This window comes from Sinocyclocheilus rhinocerous, unplaced genomic scaffold (genome assembly GCF_001515625.1).
Source record: "Sinocyclocheilus rhinocerous isolate Xijiao unplaced genomic scaffold, SAMN03320098_v1.1 scaffold1296, whole genome shotgun sequence".
Taxonomy (NCBI): Eukaryota; Metazoa; Chordata; class Actinopteri; order Cypriniformes; family Cyprinidae; genus Sinocyclocheilus; species Sinocyclocheilus rhinocerous.
Genome location: NW_015659405.1, coordinates 109,956 through 122,786, shown reverse-complemented (window position 1 = coordinate 122,786; position 12,831 = coordinate 109,956). Strand labels below are relative to the sequence as shown.

Genomic DNA, 12,831 nt, shown 5'->3' with positions numbered 1-12,831 from the left:
CTAGAGTGAGCGGAGGCCGGCTTGAGTGAGCGGATATCGTCCTCTTTTGGAAGACCAAACAAAGTAGTTTCGCTTTCACAACAAAACACACAGCGCCTTCACGACATGGCGGTGGCGGCAACAACAATACTACAGCGAGAATCAAAGTTACGCCTTCTTTCTTTGCGTGAACATTTGGGCGGCGTTATGCAAATCTTCCCACATAGTGATGTAGAGATGTGGGGGCGTGTTAGAACGAGCCGTTTTGTGGCTGACTCTTAACTTTTATAAAGAATATCTCTTTGGATTTGAGACTTTAGTCTTTGCAACTTAACAGATCTTCTTTATGCACCAAGAGCTTGTAACACTCCAAAGAGAAAAGAAAAATTTTTATCGCATCATATGACCCCTTTAACTAAACAATGATTGGTCTTTGAGTCTAAACAATATTTTTGGTGGAATATAACTTTAAAAAAAATACCATGCATGTTATAACAGATACATTGGGGGAGTCTGTTTCAGTTGTCAGTGAATATGAAACTAGAATCTATTCTTGCTTCTGTTATTGAGAAATGTGAACATGTTTTCCTTTCACACACACATAGTGTTAAAAAGAATAGTATGTAGATGTTTACTATTTTTATATCAGTTAGAAGAAAAACTTTTTTTACTGCTGTAAAATGATCTCGAATTGTGTTTTCTCTTAAATATAACTACATATAACTATCTCTGTTTTTTTTAGGTTAAATGTTTGAAAATGATTAACAGTTGAAAACATTCATTCGAAATTTAGAAAGGTAATCAAATGTAATCAGTAACATTACTTTAATAAAGTAATTGAAATAGTTACACTACTTATTACCTTTTAAATAGGGTAACTTGTAATCTGTAACCTATTACATTTCCAAAGTAACCTTCCCAATTCTGTGTTCAACTGCAAGTTGTTTATGTTTCTAGGTTGTTTAGATTCTGTTTATGTTTGAGCAGGAGTTTCCATGTTTCCAAGATTAATAAATCATGCTATCAGATGCTTTAATAATGAGTCTAAGAAAGGCTATTTATTGACCTCAGTGTTTTTAATATTATGTCCCTAATTGGCACCAAAAAAAATGTAACTAAATCTGTAGGCCAGTGTAAAAAAAACTGGAAAGGAAATTATTTACCGTATTGTCCCGAATATAAGACGATATTTTTTTCTTGGAAATACATCTGAAAAAACGCGGTCGTCTTATATTCAGGGTCTAGACTTTGACATGTCAATAATACACCCACAACACTAGGTGGCGCCAAATACGCATAAAACGAGTGTGCCATGAAATACGTAATGTAATGCGTGTTGTAAAGATCGCGAGTAAAAACAAAAGAGAAAGAAAACCTTACAGCTGCATGAGTCGTGACTGTCACGTTAGCCTGATGGCACCAAACTCCCTTTGTGATTTTAAAACGTAAGACAGTACCCAGATTTGAAGACTACAGTAAGATTTAACTTCTACTGTTAATAAGATTTTGGTAGGCTACTAAATGTCCTAATTCAGATGGGCTACTTGTTTTTTGTTTTTTTTATGGTATATCAAAAAGTGTATATTTTTTAAATGTGATTGTTGGTACATTTTACCAGTTTTTACCATACTTTCAAAACAAAAATTAAAATAGGAAAAATATGCAATATGAAAATAATTGAAGACAAAATGTGTTTTACTGAGAAAAAACAAGATTTGGTTTTTAAAAAGCCTTTTTCCAAAAGGTACATCTGGAAAAAGGGGGGTCGTCTTATAATCAGGGTCGTCTTATATTCGGGCCAATACGGTACTTATTTCCTGACGTGCTAAAAAATGGTTCAACTGATGTTAATTCTGAAAATTTTGGTCATGAATTTTTTGATAATTAAAAGTTAATAATAAAAAATATGAACTGAATTTTAAGTTAGAGTGTCATATTCTAAATATGTGAAACTGATTACATAAAATTGACAAATTCACATAAAATTGATTACATCGTTATCAAAAAGAACAACAAAAATATAGAACAATTACAACTTCCCCACCTCACCATATGTTATGCATGATATGTTTAATTTATGCACAGGCTAATATGCATACGTTTTAATAATTCCAAATAAATAAAACACAAAATGTCAATGTCACAATTTTCTAAAGAAATAAAGGGGGTAAAAAAACGTAGCATAATTTTGAATTTGTTGAGGCCATCGCCATTTTAGGAGGAATGGGGTACAGATTGATACAGACGTTAGATGTGTTTAAAACTACCTATATTTCATGCTGTATTCATTTATATAAACGATGTTACATAATAATTTATCAAACATAATAAATAGATCGTTGCAAACAAATAAATACACTGTCAATGCTCTAAAACGCTGGTGTGATGTGCTCAGATTGGGCTGTGACTCCGCAGCATCTCTTCCTCCAGACGGAAGGAGGTGTGGCTTCACTTCCGCTAGAGCGCGCGACCTCGAAGTAGGTAGAGCAGATCTCCGCTTTGTTCTCAACACGGTTTGTGACTCGCTCTACTACAACGGCGGTCGAGGACAAAGGAAACGAAGGTATGTGTATTTGGGTTTGAAAATTATGCCATTCTTATGTTATAATCTGTGATATTTTTTTTTTCAAATGTGCAGACTGCACGCCCTCTCGAGCGAGCGCTGTTAGCTTCAATACTGGCGGGCCTCAAAAGAGCGGCCTGAAGCGTTGAAAGTATCATTATAATTTGCAAAACGAGTTTAGCTAATAATGGAACCAATCTATGTGTGGGTTATGGTGCTATTGCAATGTTGTTATTTATTTATTTGTAACTGTTCGCGCTGCCCGTGTGCAGCCTAGCTTAGTGTGGTTAGCCTAGCCTAGCATCCATGCGTACGTTTAGCTATGCGTTTAGCATTTAGCTCCTCATTGTTTTATGTTTGTAGGGTAAATAAATCGAAGAGTAAACGTTTATTTAATTGTAAATAGTAGACTTGAGTGATTTTGTTGATGTTCCTAAGATAGTGCAAACATTGGGGAAAATATTGAAATGCTCTGAACCGATTGATGTAACGTTACGGCTCGTAACGAGGCAGCGTTTAGTAGAGAATGCTTTTACTGCAAGGCCTTTTACGATTTACTTTTTTCATTTTCAGACTAAGATTTTGAAGCTTTAAAGTGTCTACATGGCCGTCAGAAGAGGACACATAAGATATTTAAAAGTAAGTATTTATAATCTACTTTACTTATATTTCTTCAGTGAAATGGTGAGTTACCTTATAGTTCAATTTCCATATATGAAGAATTTATGCTGCCTTGAACAATCGGTGTTTTGGTTTATTTGGTTTACTCGTTTATTTGATTGATAATTGTGAAGAATTTCAGGGAATTTCAAGTGGTTTTACACAGGAATGTTAGTAAAAGAATATATTTGTCTGTAACAGCAAAAAACAAACTTTTGGTTATGGCCAAAATAGTTTTGGAGAGCTGAAGTTATTGATATAGTGATGTTTAATTAGTGCTTCTCTGATGCGTTTTAACAGTTTCAGCATCTATTTTATCCATGCAACAACGACATCAGCCAAGCGTTAGCAGTGAAGACGCACTTCACCATGACCAAAAATAAAAAGTAGAAGAATATGTTCAGCAAAAATATAAAAAGGTGGCTTGTTGCTGAGGAACTTTACTATTACTGGTATTACTATTACAGCAGACCAAGTTTGAACAGCGCAAATTTAATTATAAAAACTTAATCAGTTTACAGCTAAATGAAAACTTAAATTTTGGTTTTGGTAAAAAAAAACAAAAAAACTAAATTTTAGTATTTGTTTATATTAGTTTCAACTTTATTGGTTTTGTGCGTAGTGTAAGTATAAAGGCCAGGAATTACAGTTAGCAAAACAAAAGTGCAAATAGCTATATATTGCATGGTGTTATTAGGTCTATATTTATATCATGTTGCAACTGATTTGTTGCTGCAGGTTTGTGAGGTTCAGAACCAGGGTAATGACAGAGACTCACACAAGGGTGCCAGCTCAGTAAAGGTAAAATTGGAACCGATTGATGTAACGTTACGGCTCGTAACGAGGCAGCGTTTAGTAGAGAATGCTTTTACTGCAAGGCCTTTTACGATTTACTTTTTTCATTTTCAGACTAAGATTTTGAAGCTTTAAAGTGTCTACATGGCCGTCAGAAGAGGACACATAAGATATTTAAAAGTAAGTATTTATAATCTACTTTACTTATATTTCTTCAGTGAAATGGTGAGTTACCTTATAGTTCAATTTCCATATATGAAGAATTTATGCTGCCTTGAACAATCGGTGTTTTGGTTTATTTGGTTTACTCGTTTATTTGATTGATAATTGTGAAGAATTTCAGGGAATTTCAAGTGGTTTTACACAGGAATGTTAGTAAAAGAATATATTTGTCTGTAACAGCAAAAAACAAACTTTTGGTTATGGCCAAAATAGTTTTGGAGAGCTGAAGTTATTGATATAGTGATGTTTAATTAGTGCTTCTCTGATGCGTTTTAACAGTTTCAGCATCTATTTTATCCATGCAACAACGACATCAGCCAAGCGTTAGCAGTGAAGACGCACTTCACCATGACCAAAAATAAAAAGTAGAAGAATATGTTCAGCAAAAATATAAAAAGGTGGCTTGTTGCTGAGGAACTTTACTATTACTGGTATTACTATTACAGCAGACCAAGTTTGAACAGCGCAAATTTAATTATAAAAACTTAATCAGTTTACAGCTAAATGAAAACTTAAATTTTGGTTTTGGTAAAAAAAAACAAAATTTTAGTATTTGTTTATATTAGTTTCAACTTTATTGGTTTTGTGCGTAGTGTAAGTATAAAGGCCAGGATTTACAGTTAGCAAAACAAAAGTGCAAATAGCTATATATTGCATGGTGTTATTAGGTCTATATTTATATCATGTTGCAACTGATTTGTTTCTGCAGGTTTGTGAGGTTCAGAACCAGGGTAATGACAGAGACTCACACAAGGGTGCCAGCTCAGTAAAGGTAAAATTGGCCATTATTTTTGTGTGTAGACTAATGTCAGATATTGTTGGTCATTCTACTTGCATTTCTTTTTTTAGGTTTTAGTCTACCAGTGTAAATTTGATGGTTTGGTCACAATGCATTACTTTTTCTGAAGCAGGAAGAATACGACATGCCGAATGGTTACGAGGACCACATGGGCGATGAGCCGAGCGATGCGAAAACCAACCTGATTATCAACTACCTGCCCCAGAACATGAGTCAGGAGGAGCTTCGGAGTCTCTTTAGCAGCATTGGCGAGGTGGAGTCGGCCAAACTCATAAGAGACAAGATGGCAGGTACGTCTCTACACAATGAGCCGGTGGCTTTCTCTTCTGTGATAGTGATACATGAAGAGAAAGGCTGTTTGTTTTCATAATTTCTTGTTTATATTTCCAACATTTATTTTTTTGTGTTTTTTTTGGTGAGGAACAAAGGTTTCACAGTTACAAGTCCTATTGCACTTTTTTTTTTCAATATTTTGAAGTGTTTTTTTATTTTTTATTTAAGGCAAATCTTTGCCTTTTCTTTTGACCAGTTTATTGAAGCTTGGGTCAGTATTGTGGCAGTTTTTCACTGTCCACTGTGGTATGTTTTATGCTCCAATAAACATTTTGCTCACATATTTTGATTTGGTTTATTTTTTTCCCCCTCTATTTGAAAAGGTGTAAAGATGGTACTGGTCCGATTCAATATTGAGCTTTTGATTAGACTTGGAGTCCTCCCACAATGTGCTGAGTTTTGATTTGGCTTTGAAGTCAAGCACATTTGTTTTTCTGTAAATGTTTTCTTGGTGTGGAGCAGAGTATGTGAGCAGAGTGGAGCGGCAACAATTTCCCCTCCGCACTCCCAAGTGTTTAGTAATCACTCCGTTCCAGCTCCGCTCTGGGTTCACCATTTTTCACTCCTCGCTCAACTGATCAGAAACATCCCTCCGCTCCATGACGAAGTTTGCGGCTTAAGTATTTTAGTACGTTTTGAAATATCACAAAGCTCTGTTCAGAAATTATATTAAACAAAAAATAAACACAATACTAGAAGATTAGTTTTAATGTGGTTTATTGGAACACTACAATTAGCTGAAGTCTATATTAAATTACTGTTTAACTCGCTTGTCTGTGCATCGTCTCTCTACTATGTCGAAGCTGAGGGTTTTAGTTACTTTAGAAACAGAAATAACGTGCTGTAACTTTTCAGTTTTTAAGCTGATAAATCACAGGACAGCGTTGACAATAATATTCTGCACTCCTGAATGTTCCTATGTTCGTGCGATCTGTACGTTATGTGCGAGCTTGTGTATTGTGCGCGTATGCAGCAATGTACCTGTACTATAAACTGTTTAAAACATGAATTCACCCAATCAATATTGAGTATCCACATGCTACAAACAAACATGCTTAAGATATAACCTCCTGCACGTCCATCGCTGTCATTATGGGTGCTTTCTCACTAGCACTTTTGGTGAGCACCCGGGTTCATTTGACGTCAGAGTTCGGTATGTTTGGATGATGGGAACGCTGTCTTCCGAACTCGGGTGCGAACCGTACCCGAGTCCACTTAAAAGGAATGGTTGAGCTCTGGTTCGGACCAGGCAATCGAGCACCCTTTAACCTTTACCTTCTTTCTTATTTGAGATCCACATATGTCAAGCTAGCTAATGATGTTTAATGTGTGAATTCTTCATAAAATGCAGTTATATTATGCACTGTTGGCATTAATTGTGCTCGTGATGGAGCGGTAGTGGAGCGCTCTCAGAGAGAGTGAAAACCACGATTCTCTGACTGTCAAAAAATCCACTCCTCGCTCCAGTCAATAATCATGCCGCTCCGCTCCCACTTCACTCACATACTCTGGTGTGGAGATTGCAAAAACTAATTTGACATTTTGAAAAATACTTTTTTTTTTTCTTCCCCAATGATGTGGGTATCCTGTCTTGTTCTGTGCAAAGTGTATTAGCAAATGTGCTTTATTTTTTGTTGTGTTTTTGTTCTTTTGGCTGTTTTTGTTTTCCTATTGTTTTTGAGGACAATTGTCAATTTCCAGTTGAAGTGTGGAGTACCTGGAAGAGGCCTAATGATGTCAGTCTGGTGCCATCTTCATGCATCTGCCATTAGCTTTATTTGACTTTTGTTTTTTTTCTCTGCCCGCAGCATCCCACTATCTATGGAATTGAATATACTTAGAAATATGATGTATAGTTATGTTGTAATGTACATTCTATATTTTATTTATTTAAACGTTTATAAATGCCTACTAATGTTTTTTGTTTTTATTTTTAAGGAGGTGAAGGAAGGTATATGTTTTTTTTCCTAGAAACTATTCTATGAAGACTCTGGTGTTTGGTTTTTATTTCTGTATCCTAACCGTTTTCTTTGCCTGATGTCAACTTTGTTTTTGATGAACATGTTACTGTTTTTGTTTTACAATTGTCATTCACAAGAATAGCTTGCATTGTTTCTTTTGTGCAGAGAGAATAGTCTGCAGGATGTGGACGAACGTTTGTTATTTTTATTTTGTTTTTTTTCCCTTTTGTTTTCTCTAGGCCACAGTTTAGGGTACGGATTTGTTAACTATGTTAACCCTAATGATGCAGAAAGGGCAATCAATACACTCAATGGCCTGAGACTACAGTCTAAAACTATCAAGGTAACGTGCAAAGAGGTGTTTTTGTCTCCATGTGTTAAATTATAGATGCCATGTTGGTACACTAGACTCAAAGCAGTTAGGACAGTGTTCCAGTCCTGCCTGCTTTCTGTAAGGAATGAACAACTTCATGAGTTTCCACAATTGTTCCTTTATTTTTTCTTTTCTTTGCTTTCAGTTTAATTTTCTTTTTCCTGACATGTTGTCTTTGCTCTTATAATCTGTATGATTGGCTGTCTTTGACTTAGCATGGTTTAATTTCGGTACAGAATTATACTGAAGTCAGTGACATTTTTATTTTGTAGTTCATTTAAAGGGGACCTATTATGCCCCTTTTCACAAGATGTAAAATAAGTCTCTGATGTCCCCAGAGTGTGTATGTGAAGTTTTAACTCAAAATACCTTACAGATCATTTTTTATAGCTTGTTAAAATTGCCACTTTTAGGGTATGAGCCAAAACGTGCCATTTTCGTGTCTTTCCCTTTAAATGCAAATGAGCTGGTGCTCCGGGGAAGAGTTGTGGAGCTTCAAGAGCTCAAGCTCCGGCAATACCGGTGCTAGCCTTTGCAAATAAACACTCCACTATTAGTACAAGCCTGTTATCTTTACAGAAAACACACTCTGTTTAAAAGTCAGTCATCTGATTGTACTGTGCATAAAAAAATGCACTTTATGAATTACACAGACGGTAGCACGGCGCGATTTAAAAAAATAACTCATGATGCCATCTATCCCACAGATCATTTTTTATAGCTTGTTAAAATTGCCACTTTTAGGGTATGAGCCAAAACGTGCCATTTTCGTGTCTTTCCCTTTAAATGCAAATGAGCTGGTGCTCCGGGGAAGAGTTACAAAGCAGTCCGCTGTAAAATGATTCGTGTAGACATAAACGAATTTCGGTAGTGTTGAGGGAGCATTTTCTTCGAAAACAAAATTAATCCACCTTGTCTTCAGCGACTCCGATTTCGGGAGTAAATGGAGAGAGCTATGTGGATTCATACATCCAGCTACAGAACACCTAAAACGCTTGGGAGGCATTCGCGTCAGTGCAGCAATGGCGGACTGTGTACAACTCGCTGTGAACTCGCTCAGGGCGGTTCTATGTTAAAACAGCAAATTTCGTGGGCGGAGCCTGTGGCTAATGTGACATCACATTAGCACCAATTCTGAAAACAGGTAGTTGGGAGACGTTGCTTATGATTTATGGGGATTTAAAAAAAAGGAGTGGGTGGATTTTTATCATTATAGGGTGGTTGTGTACACACACTGCCAACACACATTTATGTCCAAACAACATGTGAAAGTGAATTTTGCATAATAGGTCCCCTTTAAGATCAATTCTGCTATTTTCATTTCTCTTGCGTGGTTGTGGTGTAAAAACGGAGGTGTAAACTTTAGTAGTCATTTGCTTGAGTATGACATTGTGCCGAACACAAGCCCTGTGCTGAAGTCCCAGACATTTATTTTTATTTTATTTATCATTGTTTTTGTTTGTTTGTTTTTTACTTTTGAGCATTGTAGTTTAATTCAAATTGAAAGTTGTTTTTTAGACATAGACTATAAAAGCTGCTTTATACCTTTATGAAGTACACAATAGTAGTCATATTTATTTTTCTGGGTTTGTTTTTATTTTTATTTCATATGTGCATCTCAGATCTGAGGTTATGCTTTGGATACTCAATGGAACTACATAGTTTCATCAGTAATGGGGGCAAACATGATGACGACTTACATTTTCTTTTATGATGGATTAATGAAGTGGTTTTTAATGCAGTTTTTCTCCATTAAATTAGGTCTCATATGCCCGGCCAAGCTCTGACAGCATCAAAGATGCCAACCTGTACATCAGCGGTTTACCCAAGACCATGACGCAGAAGGATGTAGAGGACATGTTTACCCAGTATGGGCATATCATAAACTCCCGCATACTGGTCGATCAGGCCTCTGGTAATAATTCTGTCCTGCACTCTGCAATTTTCCAATTTGAATGTATTCTGGGTCTCAACTCATTTTGGGGGGCTTTCTTACTTGTCAGGTCTGTCGCGTGGAGTTGCATTCATTCGTTTTGATAAGAGGTCTGAAGCGGAAGAAGCCATCAAGGATCTTAATGGGTCCAAACCAGCTGGTGCCTCTGAACCAATCACAGTGAAGTTTGCTGCCAATCCAAACCAGACCAAGAATTCCCAGCTGCTCTCTCAGCTGTACCACACTCAATCCCGTCGGTTCGGTGGACCTGTTCATCACCAGGCACAGCGCTTCAGGTGAGACAGCCAAACACGCTTCCTGTAGTTTTAATGTTGTCCATCATTCTGTTGTAGTTTTTGCATCAGATATATTAGATTATTGGCTGTTTGTGAGAAAAGCTTTTGTAATAAAAGCTTTTTGCTCTGGCAGGTTTTCACCCATGAGTGTTGACCACATGAGCAGCGCCTCTGGTGTGAATGTGTCAAGCAGCTCTTCCTCTGGATGGTGTATCTTCATCTACAATTTGGGTCAAGATGTAGACGAAGGCATCCTGTGGCAGATGTTTGGTCCGTTCGGCGCTGTCACCAACGTCAAGGTCATCCGTGACTTTAACACCAACAAATGCAAAGGGTTCGGGTTTGTTTCCATGACAAATTACGAGGAGGCAGCAATGGCCATCGCCAGCCTGAACGGATACCGCATGGGAGATAGAGTCCTACAAGTGTCGTTCAAAACCAGCAAGTCTCACAAGTAAAGGGACTGGGGGTTTTTTTGTGTGTTGTAAGAGAACCAGAAAGAAGGTTTGTTCTAAAGATTTCAGTTATTGTTGACTGTCTACATAAACATACTCATACATTTGTGTTAGGGAGAAATAAGTGCTAGTGTTTTACTCTGGGGGTTGAGAACAAACCCTGGACAACTTAAAAGTTTAAGATGTATATCTGAAGTTTTTTTTTTGGTAAACTGTTATGATGCCTTAAAGATATCATGGCATTGTCGCTCTTTCCTTTTTAATCCCTCTTCCCTTAATCACACTGGACTTATTGGTCCCGTTTTCTTCATTATATTATATTGTGAAAGCTTTTAGCTTTATTGTCAGTACAGACTACACATCCCCACCTCTTCTTGACCTTTGTAAATGGTGACTAGTCCCATTCTTCAGTGCTCTTGCTCACCCATCTGTAAGGTAAAAGAACGTTGGAAGGACCAAAGAACTGGAGTGTAAAGCATATGCCTTTAAGTGTTTTAGTTTTCCTGTTTGGAAGTTAAATCTAAAACCGCAAGTATTGTCATCTAGGATGTCTTTTTTGTTTTTTTTTGTTTGTTTTTTTTTCACTGCAGTTTGCGTTTGTTTTTTAAATCAAGATATTTTGTTTGATATTAAAGTTTGTTTTGCATTTAACGGCATGTTTCTTTTTGTGTTTTGTCTGTTGTTTTATTTGGAAGGAGCATTTTAAAATATTTTTTTCATGATCTTTTTAAGCAGCATTGAATTCACTCCCCACATCGTGTTAAAGGTCTGGGAAGTTTCTGGATGAATTTGAGTCTTGATAGGAGCAGAGTTGTAGGCACATGGCTGAAAGTTGTCAGTCTAGAATTACACATTTGCTTGCTGTGTTTTGCGGAATTTACATTAATAATGCATTTTAATGTAGTGTTTTATTCTGTACTTAGTCAATCCTAAATGCAGCTTTGTACATTTTAATGTGAAATTTGAAACTGCTTTTTGAGACCTTGTCATGTAAAGCCACACTAAGGTGAAGAATTGTATTTAATTGTTCTCTAGATATCACACGGTACTAGTAAACATCCGGTTTGCAGATCAGCACTATACTTGTGTGCATGTTCATTTGTCGGTAAGTTTGATGTCGGTAATTGTACAAGTCATGCTTTGGGTCTTTACTGGTAGAGTGACCTAAAGTCCTGTAGCAAGATGTTCCATGTCTTTCATTCAAATAAATGCCATTGTTTTGTTGTAAAAAATGTATTGTTACTTTTCATGTATTGCTACTTTTCATGATTTAAAATCTATTTCTACAGTTAATAGTTAAAAAAGACTTCTAGTTAGCTTAATGTGTGGGTGTTTATAATGGGCCAATTTTGAAGAATTAATCCGCTTTCATTTGCTGATTATCTTCGCCAAACCTTACATACTACATTATCTAATTTATATTAATGTGTTGAGTTTTGTCATGTTTAAGTGCAAATGTTTAAGTATAGATGAACAGACTTGAAAAATTATTTGATTAGACTTGTGGAGTATAAGAATGTTTCTTTTTAGGAATCTTGTGCGCAAGTCCTGTGAACTCTTTAAATTATGATTACAGTAAAAGTGCGTTTGCTAAAGCTGTTGGTTACAAAAGTTAACAAAGCTACACTAGCAGTCATGCGGTTAAACTGGTTCATTGACAGTCTGTCAGACTCACTGTACAGTATGCAGACAAATTATCAATAAAATTTTGGCAGCAATAGTTTCAAAAGTTGTTCCGAATTCAGACCCGGTAGTGCCCCTTGCAGCTCCAGTTTGACTGCAACAATCATTATTACCACTGCATACTTTCTCTGTTTCCTGTTCAGTTGTTGGTGTTCTATTTAGGTGAAGTATTTTAATGGCTTGCTTTAAAATGATAATTCAATATCCCTTATTTTTTGCATGTGCAAATACAGGGTTTCTGTGGGTCCCAAAAATCCTAATTCACCCTTTCACAAATTAATAAGTCTCAAATCAGAGCAAAAGGTCTTAAATTCATGAAGTTATGGCATTAAATGTTGCAAATGTTTTTGCACTGCAAAAATGAATATCTTTTGTCTTGTTTTCCAGTACAAATATCTAATCCTTGAATCAAGTTATATTTATTTAAAATGCAAATTAAGCATATTAAGTCTTGCTTGCTTCTAGTTTATACTAAAACAAAAACAAATATGTCAATGGGGAATGAACAGTATTTTTTCTTTGGAATTAAGTGCATTTTTCTGAGCCCATTGGCAGATATTGGTTCTTGTTTTAATCAAACTCACTTCATTTTGATCCGTTTCTCAGAAAACAAAACTTTTTTTTTGTTTTTTTTTTTGCAGAAAAGCAACACGAACTAATATAAACGATTAACAGGTGCAAGCGTATGCAGAGTTTCTATTTAATCTATAACACGTGTTCGCAGCGTTGAGCAATGCACTGCAGTGCTGAAATTTGCGTGCTCACGAATCCTCTCATTA

General features: G+C 36.1%; 1 protein-coding gene across 8 annotated transcripts; it reads left to right on the top strand.

Annotated features, from left to right (window-relative positions):
* Nucleotides 1-2,369: 2,369 nt before the first annotated feature.
* Nucleotides 2,370-10,834, top strand: LOC107723845 (ELAV-like protein 1-B). 8 transcript variants are annotated; one of them, XM_016532559.1, is made up of 8 exons: nucleotides 2,370-2,542; nucleotides 3,116-3,181; nucleotides 3,941-4,003; nucleotides 5,131-5,308; nucleotides 7,552-7,655; nucleotides 9,447-9,600; nucleotides 9,689-9,914; nucleotides 10,048-10,834. In XM_016532559.1, the coding sequence occupies exons 2-8, from the start codon at nucleotides 3,146-3,148 to the stop codon at nucleotides 10,370-10,372; spliced, it is 1,086 nt and encodes a 361-aa protein (XP_016388045.1). In that variant the 5' UTR covers nucleotides 2,370-2,542; nucleotides 3,116-3,145; the 3' UTR covers nucleotides 10,373-10,834. The 8 variants fall into 8 exon arrangements, with proteins under 8 accessions (XP_016388045.1, XP_016388043.1, XP_016388049.1 ...); XM_016532557.1 differs by having other exon boundaries at nucleotides 5,128-5,308; XM_016532563.1 differs by lacking the exon at nucleotides 3,941-4,003.
* The last annotated feature ends 1,997 nt before the right edge of the window (nucleotides 10,835-12,831 follow it).